This window comes from Rutidosis leptorrhynchoides, chromosome 5 (assembly GCF_046630445.1).
Source record: "Rutidosis leptorrhynchoides isolate AG116_Rl617_1_P2 chromosome 5, CSIRO_AGI_Rlap_v1, whole genome shotgun sequence".
NCBI classification, from domain to species: domain Eukaryota; kingdom Viridiplantae; phylum Streptophyta; class Magnoliopsida; order Asterales; family Asteraceae; genus Rutidosis; species Rutidosis leptorrhynchoides.
The window spans coordinates 450,476,252-450,490,560 of record NC_092337.1 but is presented as its reverse complement, the minus strand read 5'-3'; the positions used below and the strand labels follow the sequence as shown (position 1 = coordinate 450,490,560).

Here is a 14,309-nt window from a genome sequence, read left to right as displayed (position 1 = left end):
TTTAGATTCAGTCTATGGGTCAAGGACCTACAACTTGTTTATCTATTGTGCTATTTGTAGTTGGGCTAAAGGTGAGTTATAGCCCCTTTTTCTCTACTGTTTTTGAGATGAGAATACATGCTTCCTAGTTTTCCAAAAGTTTATTATACGAGAGTTCACAGTCCTACTTTCTTTTTAAATGTTTAATGTTTATACTTGGGATGTAGATACATACTGTTTGAAATAGTGTTTCAAAAGAAGTGATTATCGATAGGCTATATAATTCTGAACCTAGCAGCACGAGCAATTTGTATGATGCTAAGAATAAGCTTGTAATAGCAGTGGAAATGGAATGCACCGAGAAGGCAAAGGGAGAGGATTCAAATGTAAATAGTTTCAATTAGATATGACCTGTTCATGAGTGCGTCTTTTCTTTGACGTGACATATGGTCTGATATTAGTGTACGTGACTTTTTTTTTTTTTTTTTTTTGGGGGCAAAATAAAAAAAACATATAACGGATCCGAAAATCAACCAGTACAACCGATACAAGGAATCCAAACTAGGCAAACAAGCGACAAAACATTGAAACCTAAACAAACGGTCCCACCAACAGGGTGGTAAACACACTTTGTACGTGACACTTGTATGCGAACTAAATATGTTAGTGCAGGAATGAAACTGCTTGAAAAAATGACTTCTCAAATACCAGGAATCTTATCAACGTACAACCTTAGAAAATTTCAGCAATAGAAGTGTTGCATATTTTATTTAATAAACACAAAACAAAACACACAATCCAATCTAATTTAACAAAAAATAGATATATCACAAGTAGAGACTTGTTGAGGGAATAAGATTAAAAATTAAATCGGTTGGATCCAAATCGGAGGCAAAACTTTGCTAACTGATTCTCCGGTGAAGTGAGGCTCAATGGTTCCGCCGGACATATGATAAATTCCCATATCTGCTGCTCCATTTTTGCTATAACGGTATAAAATATCATCCGTAAAGTATATGCAATTGGCCTTGATCACCCCTAAAGCGTCTTGTATCCAAAACGATGAACTATATCCAACAAACAGAGTTTTGTTACCAAGATCATTCACCTTCGACCATCTCTTACTTTGTAAATCGAACTCATAAACTCGAAAACTGGTCGTCTTGCAGGTCTCAAAGTCAGCTAGAACATCAAAATTTGTTTCTCTGATAACGACCAACAACCTCTTCCTTGTGTCATCATCATCATCATCATCCAATCCTAGAACATAAGCTCCTATATTATCATAAGCGTGATATTCCTTTGGTAGCCGTGAAACATCAACAATGACCATATTATCCTCTCCGTAAACATCACATGATCGTATATGAAAATTAGAATCAAAATAATAAACTCGCCCATCGTAACAAGTGATATCGGATATCCTCCCACCCCAGCCTGTTTCAATAGGTGTCCACTTGTCATCTCCAATACGGCAAAACCCTAACCTACAAGATCATCCCCATAAGACAACCACCACAGGTGATGTCCTTTGAAAGAGTAGCTTGCGAATTCCAAGATCCCAATACGAAGATTTCAAGAAATTCGGAAAGGTTTCGAGTTTAGGAAGATTGATGGTTTCACGTGATAATGGATTGATGAGTTTAGTATCCGTATCATCACCAACTGTTAATAGCCACCCAAATGAAGACGTACAAAACTTACCGTATGTTTCTGGAAGTCGTATCTTGCAGATGGTCTTGTCTGAAAGTAAATACAGCTCGCGAAACTCCCGGTCTTCTATTTTCTCTGCAAGCAAAAGCGATGGCAACCGCGAAAAAAGTCCATTGGAGTATGGGACTTCTGTTGCAACTTGTACCGCAGTCGAAGACAAAGACAAACTGAGGTGGTCATCTTTATTAAAGTTGATACTTTTATGTGCAACTACATCAGATAATTCAGTCAGTAACATAGCCGAGCATTCCATCGTCAATAATTTTCAAAAAAACCTGCAACAACACAAGTAGACAACATTATTAGAACTTTTAATTGCTAATTACCATAGTCATAAATATCAAGATTTATTCTATTGACTTAGTCTTCTTAAATCCCAAACTTAACTTTAATTTTTCTATTTTCTAATCGAACAAGCTAGCAACAATAAACCCTAATCCTATTTATACATAACAGTTATCGTTATCAATCAATATTCACATTCTCATGAATAAATAATAAATATTGAACACCACACCAGAAGCATACCGTAAAACCGCCGCTTTGTTGTTCTTCTTCTCGTCGTCGACGTTGTTTGTTCGTTAGCGATTATCCTTTAACCCTTTTATAAATAATAAATATATAAATATAAATATAATAATAAATAATCTATAATTTCCTATAAAATTCTATAACCATGTTCATTATTAAGCAAAGTCTAAATGTGAGATATTTTGATATCGGCAAAAACCACATGTTTTTATACCCAATATCAAGCTCTAAAAATAATAAGGTAATTGACTTTATCGAAGAATATGGAGGTTATTTGCTTTATTTGGTATATCAAGTAATTCCAAGGGCATTGTAAAAAGAGTTAGAGAAAACGGGCTTAAAACGAATAATCTAGAGTGAAAACGATGAATTCAAGTTACGACCTCGAAAACAAGACAACTGGCATGCCACGGGCTGCCACCAAGGTTACACGGGCTGCCAGAAGATCAAGTGCACGGGCACTCTCCACGGGCACAAGGCTCAAACGGGCATTGTCCACGGGCCACCATGGGGATTACACGAGAACTGTCCACGGACGGCCCATATTTACAAGGGCACTCTCCATGGGCTGTCAGGCTCAGAAAAATGCTAGACTCATTTTTCATCCACTTCAACACACGATTTGCTTTCAATCTCACTTCTTTCTCTAGTTTCTCTCTCTAAGAGTATGATAATAATTATCGATTAGCGATAATTACCTAGAGTAGGCGTTAAACGGAGTTTGTAAAAAATTATAGGTGCGTTCGAAGTTGTCACTTTTGTACTTTCAGAGCTCAATTAATCAACATTACTCTTATCTTTTTATACTATCTTTATAATATCTTTCATTATTCTATTGATATATGATATGGTTCCATGATTAGCGAGTAGTTATCTTTTAGTGTATGTTATGTCGTAGTTAGTTACGATGTTGAAATACTGAATGTGTAATGTGATGCTGTTCCGATGCTCTCTGATTATTACTAAACTCAATCGCTTTTCCAACTTATAGAACGTGGTTATAGGCCATGTTATTGGGAAGTCGTGATCCCCGATTCAGAGTACACTATCTGTTTTCACCCCTTGGTAAGAAAACTCTGGCGGATACATAGTGCGCTTGACGGAGGCACACCGGTTGTAGTACGTCAACCAACACTATGTATTCCGGTAGGTGATCTTTTGTAAATGGAAACTCCGGTTGACTCTTGGAGTACACGGTTGGCCTCAGGATATGCCACTGTAGTCAGTAGCATTTAAACATCACATGTATATGAGGAGGCACACCGGTTGTAGTACTCTATGCCTCTGTTATGTATGGTCACGGAAACGTTTTCAGTGTGGATAATGTACATTTAAACCATAATGCGATCTCAGGCATTGCACTTCGCTTGAGGGATTCTTTAGTTAATTCAGGAAGTGTTTGTTTAAATCATAAAGAATTGGGCCGTTAGGATAACCGAACGTGTTCATGAAGTTTACGCTTGTAAATATGGCCATGGTGTTCATCATGGTTGACTTTCTTACAAATAAGAACCTAACTGATCTTTTATCATTAATGAAAGCATCAGAACACATCACGTCTCTCAGTTACAATATGCCCGTTTATTCTAGCTATGCTTAAAAAAGTTTAGACCTTAAGGATCGTTAATACGCCACCTTATCGGATCGCTCCTATTGATGAGCCGTCTAGTGTATTCACGTAGTCGTGTTGTTTTGGCATCGGGGGTATGTGGTGTTGTTGTCTATTCAGAATCTTCAAGCCTATCGGTATTACCCAGTGACATGTCTTTGACAGGGCCGTTTATGATAGTATAGCAGGTAACTGGTTATAACGTACCCATGAGCTGACATTACACATATCCAACATCGTACTAACAAAAGCAATAACATGCACTAGCTTTAGCCTTATCTGAAATACAAATTTCATCATTTACTGCTTTATTTACTTTTATATCTCTATACTTATTTAGAAAACCAAAATATATTCCAACTACTCCTTAGAATAATACTAGGTTTACACTATAGCGAAATGTTCGATTCTGTTGACTTCTTAAACGAACGACCCTATGTCATACTTCCTTTGCTCACTCATAGGAAGGAGTAGTCGATTTAGGCCCCACAGTTATAAATTTAAAACCACTCATCCTTGTTGTTCACTTAATGGACATTTAGCGACCTAACGACACCACATAAAATAACTCGTCCGTTTTGTGCACATCAGGGTGGAGAAACGACTTCTCTTCTATTTTAAGTTAGAGGAAAAATGTCTACATCTCACCTTCTCATACCTCGCATGTGCGGAATTGGATATTGTTGTTGTATAAATATGTAACATATAAAATTAATGTTATAAGTAACCAGGACATGCGTCTTTCAGATAAAAAAGTATAATTGTATAATTACTAATGAGAACTCAAAGTATTTCTATAATAACCGTATACCATCATTTATATGAATCTTGCACAAATTCATTGTCGTAAAAGATGTACAACGAATAGCTACTTTATTAGTTTGACCGGCGGATGTCAAACAAACAATATCGTTTATGATAAATCCTATAACATCACTTACATGACTTTTGTACTAACTCATAAAGTTGAAAGAATCATTACCAACATGATATAAAGATGAGTCAAAATCCACAATTAAAACATCAATTCGTCTTGAGAATAGCCTAGATTTTCCAACCTTTTCTAGCCCGAGCAAAAGGAAAGAATTGTGAAATGAGAACCGGAAAAAGGAAAGAACTGTGAAAACCAATCTTGACCTTTGAATATTTGAACCTATAGATAAGAATATTGGTGGGATTTCGGTAGTTACAAAATTTACGTAATATGTCATTTAAAGTAACAAAGGCTATATTGGTCTTATCTTAAAAAATAACCGACAACACATTTACAGGAAGAGAACGTGATATCGGTTTCCTTATTAAATGTCATTTTCTCTCAAGCTCCATCTCCATTTGTATCGTTCAAAATTGCCGTATATATATGTCAACGTCAGCCAACAACTCATGTCTGACGTTTTTAAAGCTTACAACCGTCTCGACCCCGTGTCGCGTCTTTTTCAACCTTGCTAACACCTTTGTTTTTTCTAACGTTTCTAACATTTTGATAAAGTAAATATTTTACTAATACGAACTTTATGTAGTAGCTACTAGATTAAAGATAAACATGCGACAATTCAGACTTTTTTCTAAATCAAATGTTTCAACAAACATATGAAACATTTCAAACATCTTTTAAAGTTTAAACTCAATGGATAAATCTCAGCCCTTGAATTATGTGATTACCAGCCTTGGATCACATGTGATTAATGATCAAGATTGAAACACAAAAATAAAAGAAGGGTAATCTGGTAATCACATGTGAGTATATTAATCTAAGAGCTGCTAATCACATGTGATTGTCCCTTTTATTTTTGTGTTTTTATCTTGATCGTTAATCACATGTGATTGTCACTTTTATTTTTGTGTTTTTATCTTGATCGTTAATCACATGTGATTGTCACGCCCATCACATGTTCCAAGGGCTTTATCCCTTGAATCTCAACTTAAATTAAGGATGGAAATGAATATTTCACAACCAATTTAACCCATATAATTTCTAGAAAAACCTTAGCTAGATTGGTGAGAAAGATATAACAGAAGATAAACGAGCCTTGAATGAGTTCAAAACACAATCCTCTATAATTTTTACAAGAAAACAGAGAGATTGAACAAAGCTCTAACCAAATTTTCACCATGACAGCAGATATCAGTAGCCATATAGAAGACTGACCAAGTACACAAACATTAATACGAATAAGCAACAAAAACTGTTCCCGTCATAATAGAGTATTAGCATTATAACTTGAGCAATCATAGTAGTCTACTACAAGACCATCTTCAAGATTGAACCATAGGCTCAGGCCCTGATGACTCCGCCTGTGACTTGTTGGATTGACGAACCGAGTTAAACAGAATGTCCTTGATAACCTAATAAATAAAAAAGCATCAACACCCATTACTTAACATAAATCAATTAACCCCATTTCATAAACTGAACTAACAACTTCAAAAAAGTGAACCCACCTGTGACATCAAGCCGTGAACCTGCTCCACCGTAATCTTTGCACTATCACGTGTAATTTTCGCAAGCTGTGATTCTTCCTGTATATAAAGATTACACAATATCTATGTGATTCTTCCTGTTTATAAAGATTAGACTATATCTATAAGATACATTGAACATGATACACACTTACCTCTTTCTTTTTTTGAGACGGTGCTACAAGAGGACCAAAACGTGAATGCGACAGTTGACCTTCTGCTTGCTCCAGTTTTTCAGCTGTGCATTACAAGAGAGTTATAAACCATATTTAATTTCCAAACCGTTAATATAAATATAAATATATAATAATATTAAAGAAATAAGTACCAAGATCTGATATTTGTCCTGCAACGTAGTCACCATTCCCAAGTAAAGGAGACGACGAAAGGGTATTCACCCAATACTTGTTCCAAAGAAGATCCAACAAGTGACAATCAAGAGACGACTTAAAATAAGTAACGTCCAGCGAGTAATACTGTTAACCAAATAAACAGATTAGTTGTTAGTTGATATTAAAGAATGCTATCCAAACGATAATTAGCAGGTGGTAAAACTGACCTGTTTGCAATGAACACCAAAGTCTTCAATCTTGTTAAGAGGGATAGTCTGATATTCAGAAACGGGCTCATCTGATGGCTTATACCCCTCTGGGTACGTCCTAAATGCACCGATTTCAACTTTTCCAGCAGAAACGGTCCTTGTTGGGTCAATAACTACAGCCAAAAAAGGCTCCTGATACTGCTGGTTCAGCATTTGGGTCGAAACATCAATACCTGATAACCAGCACCCGTAACCTGGATGCGAATGGTACCACCCAACAACGTTTTCTAGTCTTCCTGCCTACATCATAAAACAGAAACAGTTTCATTCTATTTATACCGATTGTGTATGTATATATATACATGATACATACACCTACAAACATGTATATAAAATTAAGCCTCTGAAAGTATATCAAACTTTACAAAAAGTTACATTATATATATCACAAGTATATGAAAGCTAGATACATATATTAAAACTCAAAGGTAAATTCAAAACTATTTGCAGACAATTAATCCTATATATACACATAGACATAGTATGTATACACACACCCGAATTTAGGAAATTAGGGTTAGGGTTTAATTCCATAACAAGCCATCAATCAACAAAATCAAAATATAAGATATTCACAAACGAACTTATAATCATAGGGTTATGGTTTAACAGATGCAAAATTGAACAACGGATATTCAAAATTAGGGTTAGAGTTTAAGAAGCAAAATCAATTAACCTGATTGTTGGTTTGAGAGTATTCAACCATGTACTCATAAGCATCAGCTTGAGCATTAACCCTAGTTTCAGTTCCTTCAACAGGTAAAGCAAACGCATCCATGACAATAATGGTGTCACCATCAGTTTTACCTTGCATTAATCCCATGATTTCAATGGTCCCACCTGAACGAGCATGAACCACCATTTTAAGTAAAGCTAAAGCTGAGATCTTAACTCTTTTGAAAAAGTGAGGATCGTTAGCCCATGGTTTGTCTTGTTGGAATTTAGACTGTGCGGATTCATCGTAATAAAAGATGGAATCGGATTCAGATGATTGAGGGGTTTCCATTGTTACGATGTTATTTTCCAGCTCCCATGTTTGTTGTGCCATCGCCGCCGATGATGAAAACGAGTACGGATCCATTGTTGTTGTTGTTGTTGCTGTTGTTCTGATTCACAAGGGTTTACGATTTGCGAATGAAGAAGGGAGTATTTGCGCCGTTTTTATATTCCGAATAACTTTGTTTAAGGACTTATTACGGAGTAAGATTTTTATTTTATTTTTAAAGGAATTTTTACTTTTATTTACAAATACTCCAAGTATTTTTATTATATTTTTTTTTTCAAAAAGCAACAATTTTAATAGGGGATTATCACTAAATTACCCATTTTTTCTCCCTTTTTTGACTCAGAACCCATAAAATTTATTTTTTGACAATTTGTCCACGCAAGGGCGCAAGGTGCCTGTCTTCTCGATGGACGCAAGGTGCCTCTTACGAACTTGCTTCCCGGGGACGCAAGGACTGCCTTATATCATGATAATGTTTTCTCTCAGACATTTCATCAAACACCTTACGTGCATGTTATGTGATACAATTTTTTACGTAGAATGCAAACTTATGCAAAGCAGATGAAGTATAACTTCAACATGTAAATCACTCAGAAAACTTAATCTTCCAAAATTGATTATTATGAGAATGAATGTCAGAAGAGGATGTTGGATTTGTTTTTTTTTTTTAGCTTGTCTGATTAACCATTTAATTAAAGTGAAGGTGAAATGGGTAAGTTTTGAGGACCCTAACTTTCCATTATAATATTTTTTTTTTGAAAAGCAAACAAGATTAAAATTATTATTAGCAAACAAGTATACAGGTAACAAAGGATCAGACGGATCCAAACACACTCAAAACGTTACAGCACAAACACACTTTCCATTATAATATACAAATGATCTGATGCGCATTTATGTGCTTGGGCATCTGCACCTCTATATCACGTCTTTTATACATCAATAATATGTCTATCTATTTAGTAAATTCGGCTTTGTTGAAGACCCATAGTCTCCGTTAATGAGTAGATACATGAAAAAAATATATATGCACATAAGGTGTTTGATGAAATGTCTGAAAGAAAAACATTGATTATGACATCAGGCAGAAGCAAGAGGCACCTTGCGTCCTTGCGTCCTTGCGTCCCCGGGAAGCAAGGTCGCAAGAGGCACCTTGCGTCCTTGCGTCCACCGGGAAGCAAGGTCGCAAAACAGGCACCTTGTGCCCTTGCGTCTTGCGCGGGCAAATTGTCAAATTTTCTTTTTTATGGGTTCGGAGTCAAAATAGGAAGGAAAAATGGGCATTTTAGTGATAATCCCTTTTAATAGAACCGAAACAAGAGTACAAGAGGGAGTGTTGGCCCAATATTCGGCCCAACTGCCAAATGGCCCAACCAACACGAAAATTTACATTACAGAGATTTGCAAATAAGTTACGGAGTACTTTTGAAAAGTTTATACGGAGTAGAATAAATATACTCTGTAGATAAATTTTAGAAGTTTATTATAGTGTGATTATACATATAAATATAAATATGTATGTATATTTGTACTTGTACATTATGTTTTATTCTCGTGTTTAGTTAACATTTTTGTATATTAAATTTTAAATTGGTGATTTCTAACGACATTTTAAGTGATTTTAGTTATGACAAAACTGCCTTATGCACGTGAGTGAGGTCAACTGGGTAGAGTAACAGGCTGTTATATTCGGGACCAGCTGTGTACATATTTTAAAACACGGGACCAACAATGATCACTTTAACACTTAATGTCTCAACTTGATTTTTAGTACAAACCTCGGGGATCAACCGTGATATTTTTTCATCTCAAAATGACAATTATCAAGTTGTACAATATTATAAATCATGTTATTTTATGAAAATATGTCTTAAACATAAATATTTTTAGAAATTCAATGACCTATTTTTTTTTACCAAATATATCAATGTATGTTAAAAATAGGTTTGTTTAATCACTTACATGGTCGAGTGGCCACCGAGTTTTCAATGAAACAGGAAACTCGGATTCGAATTCTGATAACGCCCAAAATCGAATTAAATGAGCTTCTGATCGAAGGGGGTCCAATGTGCGCAATTCACTCGGTTACGAGTCTCATCGCTCTCGTCACTATTACTTGCTAGTAGGGAGCCAACATGATTGTCGCTATGACGGCTTCCTCTGCAAAAAACAAAAAGGTTTATTTGAATGGGCACAATGTTTAAATTACAAACTCAAAAGTATTCATGTTTTTTTTCTAAAAATCATAACATAAATATAGCCGATGAACATTAAACAACCGATGAAATGACCTATCAAAAGTATTTATGAGTTCCAATATATGCCGTAACTAAATGATACTCCTCTGATACAAATAAATATGTAGTAATATTTTCACTCGTCGTATCGTCTTCATCGGTTTTCATTTCCGGTTTTGTAGTGGCTATGGTTTATATTATAAGGGGTGTTCTCTTGGTGGCTTCCAGTTTGTCCGTAGGAAGGTTTCGAATGGCTGATGTTTCTAGGCGCATTGTTTATGTTGCCGGGTTCCTCTAAAATTTGTTGACTAACTATTTTTTTTTTTTTTTTTTAGGTAGCGGTCTAAAGGACGATGTTCTTGTATTTCCCGTCGGCCGTTTCTTGTGCTTGTTGATTGATTTAGGGATGAGGTTGTTTGTTTGCGGGGTTGTGGAGCGAGTTTTGCGTAGCCGAATTTGGTTTGACTTTGATGTTTTTTAGGTTAGAGTCAGGTTGACGGTTTCTTCATGAGGCAAATGGTTAGTTGTAAGTTATCGCCTTTCAAGACCGTTACTTATAACGCCCAAATCTTGTAACTGTGAACAAATCATGCACACACAAACACATGCAATCACTAAAATCCCTACTGCAAAAAACCCTGTACGGACAAGCTCTCAAAATCTCAACTTATTATCAGAATTCAAAACTTACCAACACAATATACTCACAATTCATCAAATCAAACACTCTTCTTAACCCTTTTCAATCCGCTTCATTAATCACACATTTCACACGCTCCGGCGAACTCTCACGCGCCACCTACCTCCTCCGCCACACCGAAAACCCCGATATCGTCGTATTTAACGCCTTACTGTCGTGTTACGCACGGTACAATCAAACGAATCCAGCTTTCGAGCTTTTTACTCGGTTGAGACGGATAGGACTTGAACCTGACGAGGTTTCATTTAGTAATTTGATAAAGTGTTGTAATAATTTGAATCAGCTAAAAGTTGTGCATTTAGGGTTGTTCAAACTTGGGTTTGAAAAAAATGTGTTTTTGATTAGTGGGTTAATTGAAAATTACTTTAAGTATGAGTGTGTGGATTTGGGTGAGAAGTGTTTTGAGGAGTGTGTGTGTTTTGATGGTGTGATTTGGAGTGTAATGATTAATGGGTATGTTAAAAATGGCGACTTTGATAAAGGGAGACAGTGTTTTGTGAAAATGAAGGATTTAGGGTTTGAATTTAATGAGTTCAGTTTGAGTTGTGTGGTTGGTGCTGTGTTTGATGTCCATGAGGGTGAACAGATTCATGGGTTATGTGTTAAGAGAGGGTACTTATGTGGGTGTTCGATGTATTTGAATAACGCGATTATGGTTATGTATGGTAAATGTGGGTACAAAAATAATGCAGTCAAAGTGTTTGATGAAATGCCTGAACGAGATGTTGTGTCATGGACTGGGCGGATTGCTGTGTCTGCTGATTGTCTACAAGCTTTTGAGATGTTTAAATGCTGTATTACCAAAGGTTATGAGATAAATGAGTATGCTTTTATCAACGTTTTGTCTCATGTTGAAAGTTTTGAGATGGTCGAAAGAGGCAAGCAGGTTCATACAATCGTACTGAAATCTGGATATTTGGTTGCGAATTCTGTTTGCAACGTGCTGATTTCCATGTATGCCAAGAGTGGTCTGATGCATGATGCTAGGCAAGTTTTCGACGAGATGGTTTTTCGAGATTTTGTATCTTGGAATTCATTAATTAGTGGTTATTCTCATAATCATCTTTATAACCAAGCTATCGAGACGTTTTCACGAATGCAAAACTCTTCGATACAACCAAATGAATACACCTTTGCTAGCATTCTTGAACTGTTATCGAACTTGAGTTCTCTAAAGTTGGCTATGCAAATCCATTCGCTTATACTTAAGCTTGGATTCATATATACCGATTTAATTCTTTGTCATCTGATTACAACGTATGGAAAATGTAATGGAATTGATAAATCTGAAAGACTGTTCAGTGAGATTAATACAGTTGATGTGGTACACGTGAATGCATTGGCGGGTGTTTATGATCACCATGGATGTTATACTGATGTCCAAAGTTTGTTTTATAGAAGATGGAACTTGTCTTTAGAGGTTGACATAGTAACTTTTAGCGTAGTTCTTAAATCGTGTGGTGCGTTATCAGACCTTCATCAAGCGAAATCTATTCATTCGTCGGTTATTAAAACCGCGATTATTGTATATAAGTTTATAGAAAGTGCTATTATTGATGTATACTGCAAATGTGGTAGCATAAACGATGCAGAAAACGTTTTTGGGAACGGGACAAAATGCTGCAATTTAGTTGCCTGGAATGCAATGATTATGGGATACGCTCAGTTTGGTTGTTATAATAAAGCTAACGATCTGTTAACGAAAATGGCTGAATTTGGTATGAAACCAGACGAAATAACTTATCTTGGCGTTTTGAGTTCGTGTTCCCATGCGGGATTAGTAAGCGAAGCACGTTATCATTTGAATTCCATGTTTAATCTTTATGGAGTTGTACCATGTTTAGAACATTACGCGTGTGTGGTTGATGTTCTTGGTAAAGTTGGAAAACTTGATGATGCTAAGAAAACGATTGATGACATGGCGATGAACCCAGACGCTCGAATATGGCAGATTCTTTTATCTGCTTGCAGTATTTATAAAAACGTTGATATTGGGACTGTTGCTGCAAGAGAACTTGCTCGTTTACAGCCTGAAAACGAGTCAAGTTTTGTTCTTTTATCGAATATTTATGCGTCTGCAGGCATGTGGAGTGACGTAAGACAAGTGAGAAAAGAAATGAAAGATAAAATCGTAGTTAAAGAAGCTGGTTGTAGTTGGATTCAAGTAAAAGGATCGGTGCATTACTTTTTTGCCGATGATACATCACATAATATGGAGCTGCATACACTGATCAACCAAATGTTACAAATACCAAAAAAGCAAGATAACAATATTACGATTTTGAGCTGAAAATGCAAGTAAACAGTCCTATGAAGTTATATCCGCAGGTCATTAACGATGACTATATTTTGTTAATGGAGTTTTTATTATGTGCATTCACTTACAAAACTTTCAACTGATATTACAAAGATATTATTATAACTATGATCTTTAGTAGGTTCTTCGATGAGAAACGTTATGACATGAAGAAGCTCGAGCGAAGACCGAAATTACAGAATGAAACACCGTTGCTGCTATCTTGGATGTTATCTGCCCCCTTACTGGTATATACCTTCTGCTTGTAAAATTGTGTCTAAAAATGTTCTCCATGTTTTTTTAAACTGTTTGATGTGTTTTTTTTTTTTTTAATTTGTTATGTGTACTACTGGGTGTATGAGTAAGATGTAAACAAATTGAACTATTTATACTTAAAATGCACCAACTAGCAGAATACAAGGGGCAGGAAAGAAACTTCTGATTTGTATTTTTATTTTGTATAGTGGTGGGAATAAAGAGACAATGCCAGCAAATTATATAAAGATTCCATTATACCTTACATTAAGACACACTGAATCTATAATTGATTTGGTTCATTAGTTTTAGTTTTGTTATAACAAAAAGTTTAGCTCGATTAGCAAAGTCACTAGTAAAAGCAGTAGAATACAGTAAACTTAAGATAATGTTGATGACGTGGCAATATTGACAGCTAATTATGTCTGATAAATTATCAATTAGCAGTGGATTAAGGAAACATCCTTTTTGTGGGCTGACTTTGTGAGTGATTTATCTGTGATTATGTTTGTTATTGTTAGTGATCTATTGGATATTTTTTCATTTATTTGTAGTGCAAATTACACGTTTTAGAAATGGATGATGAGAGAAAAAGTTGAAGTTTCACATATATTGGTAACATGATTTATGCCCCAAAGGTTTCATACACTTTATGCTCAAATTATGCCTATGGGTTGGTCGCTATGAATATAAATATATTTAAATTAAAGTAAGTTACATAATTTGTCCTATCTCTCTGTGGTTTCTATAGTAGTTGAAAACAAAAAAATAATAATAAGAAATAAAAGAATTAGTAGTAAAGTGTTTATAAGTTCCCGAGTTACTTAGAAATGATAACAGAATCTGGTGTCAAATAAAATGAACTTTGGTCACCTGAATTATGTTTAATTGGGTCAGACGTGATTTGAACCATGACTAGAGC

General features: G+C 35.5%; 3 protein-coding genes across 4 annotated transcripts; 1 reads left to right on the top strand and 2 right to left on the bottom strand.

Annotated features, from left to right (window-relative positions):
• Nucleotides 1–844: 844 nt before the first annotated feature.
• Nucleotides 845–1,945, bottom strand: LOC139850154 (putative F-box protein At5g55150). The gene is made up of 2 exons (XM_071839743.1): nt 1,548–1,945; nt 845–1,466 (listed from the first exon to the last, which is right to left on the bottom strand). Exons 1-2 carry the CDS (start codon nt 1,943–1,945, stop codon nt 845–847), a joined length of 1,020 nt encoding a protein of 339 aa, XP_071695844.1.
• Nucleotides 1,946–5,846: 3,901 nt separating this feature from the next.
• Nucleotides 5,847–8,044, bottom strand: LOC139847534 (COP9 signalosome complex subunit 5a-like). Its single transcript, XM_071837215.1, has 6 exons — nt 7,570–8,044; nt 6,852–7,133; nt 6,621–6,768; nt 6,448–6,530; nt 6,275–6,352; nt 5,847–6,178 (listed from the first exon to the last, which is right to left on the bottom strand). The coding sequence occupies exons 1-6, from the start codon at nt 7,972–7,974 to the stop codon at nt 6,089–6,091; spliced, it is 1,086 nt and encodes a 361-aa protein (XP_071693316.1). The 5' UTR covers nt 7,975–8,044; the 3' UTR covers nt 5,847–6,088.
• A 2,641-nt stretch (nt 8,045–10,685) lies between these two features.
• Nucleotides 10,686–13,493, top strand: LOC139849373 (pentatricopeptide repeat-containing protein At2g13600-like). 2 transcript variants are annotated; one of them, XM_071839031.1, is made up of 2 exons: nt 10,686–13,164; nt 13,275–13,493. In XM_071839031.1, exon 1 carries the CDS (start codon nt 10,742–10,744, stop codon nt 13,124–13,126), a length of 2,385 nt encoding a protein of 794 aa, XP_071695132.1. In that variant the 5' UTR covers nt 10,686–10,741; the 3' UTR covers nt 13,127–13,164; nt 13,275–13,493. The 2 variants fall into 2 exon arrangements, with proteins under 2 accessions (XP_071695132.1, XP_071695133.1); XM_071839032.1 differs by having other exon boundaries at nt 13,272–13,493.
• Nucleotides 13,494–14,309: the final 816 nt, after the last annotated feature.

Excerpts from the sequence above, each read along its gene's own strand:
- LOC139847534 (XM_071837215.1), bottom strand. The coding sequence starts at position 7,974 with ATGGATCCGTACTCGTTTTCATCATCGGCGGCGATGGCACAACAAACA. Across the intron at positions 7,134-7,569 it reads ACTCTCAAACCAACAATCAG|GCAGGAAGACTAGAAAACGT; the intron begins GTTAATTGATTT and ends TTTATGATGTAG. Across the intron at positions 6,179-6,274 it reads TTCACGGCTTGATGTCACAG|GTTATCAAGGACATTCTGTT; the intron begins GTGGGTTCACTT and ends TTTATTTATTAG.
- LOC139849373 (XM_071839031.1), top strand. The coding sequence starts at position 10,742 with ATGCAATCACTAAAATCCCTACTGCAAAAAACCCTGTACGGACAAGCT.
- LOC139850154 (XM_071839743.1), bottom strand. The coding sequence starts at position 1,945 with ATGGAATGCTCGGCTATGTTACTGACTGAATTATCTGATGTAGTTGCA. Across the intron at positions 1,467-1,547 it reads CCGAATTTCTTGAAATCTTC|GTTAGGGTTTTGCCGTATTG; the intron begins GTATTGGGATCT and ends ATGATCTTGTAG.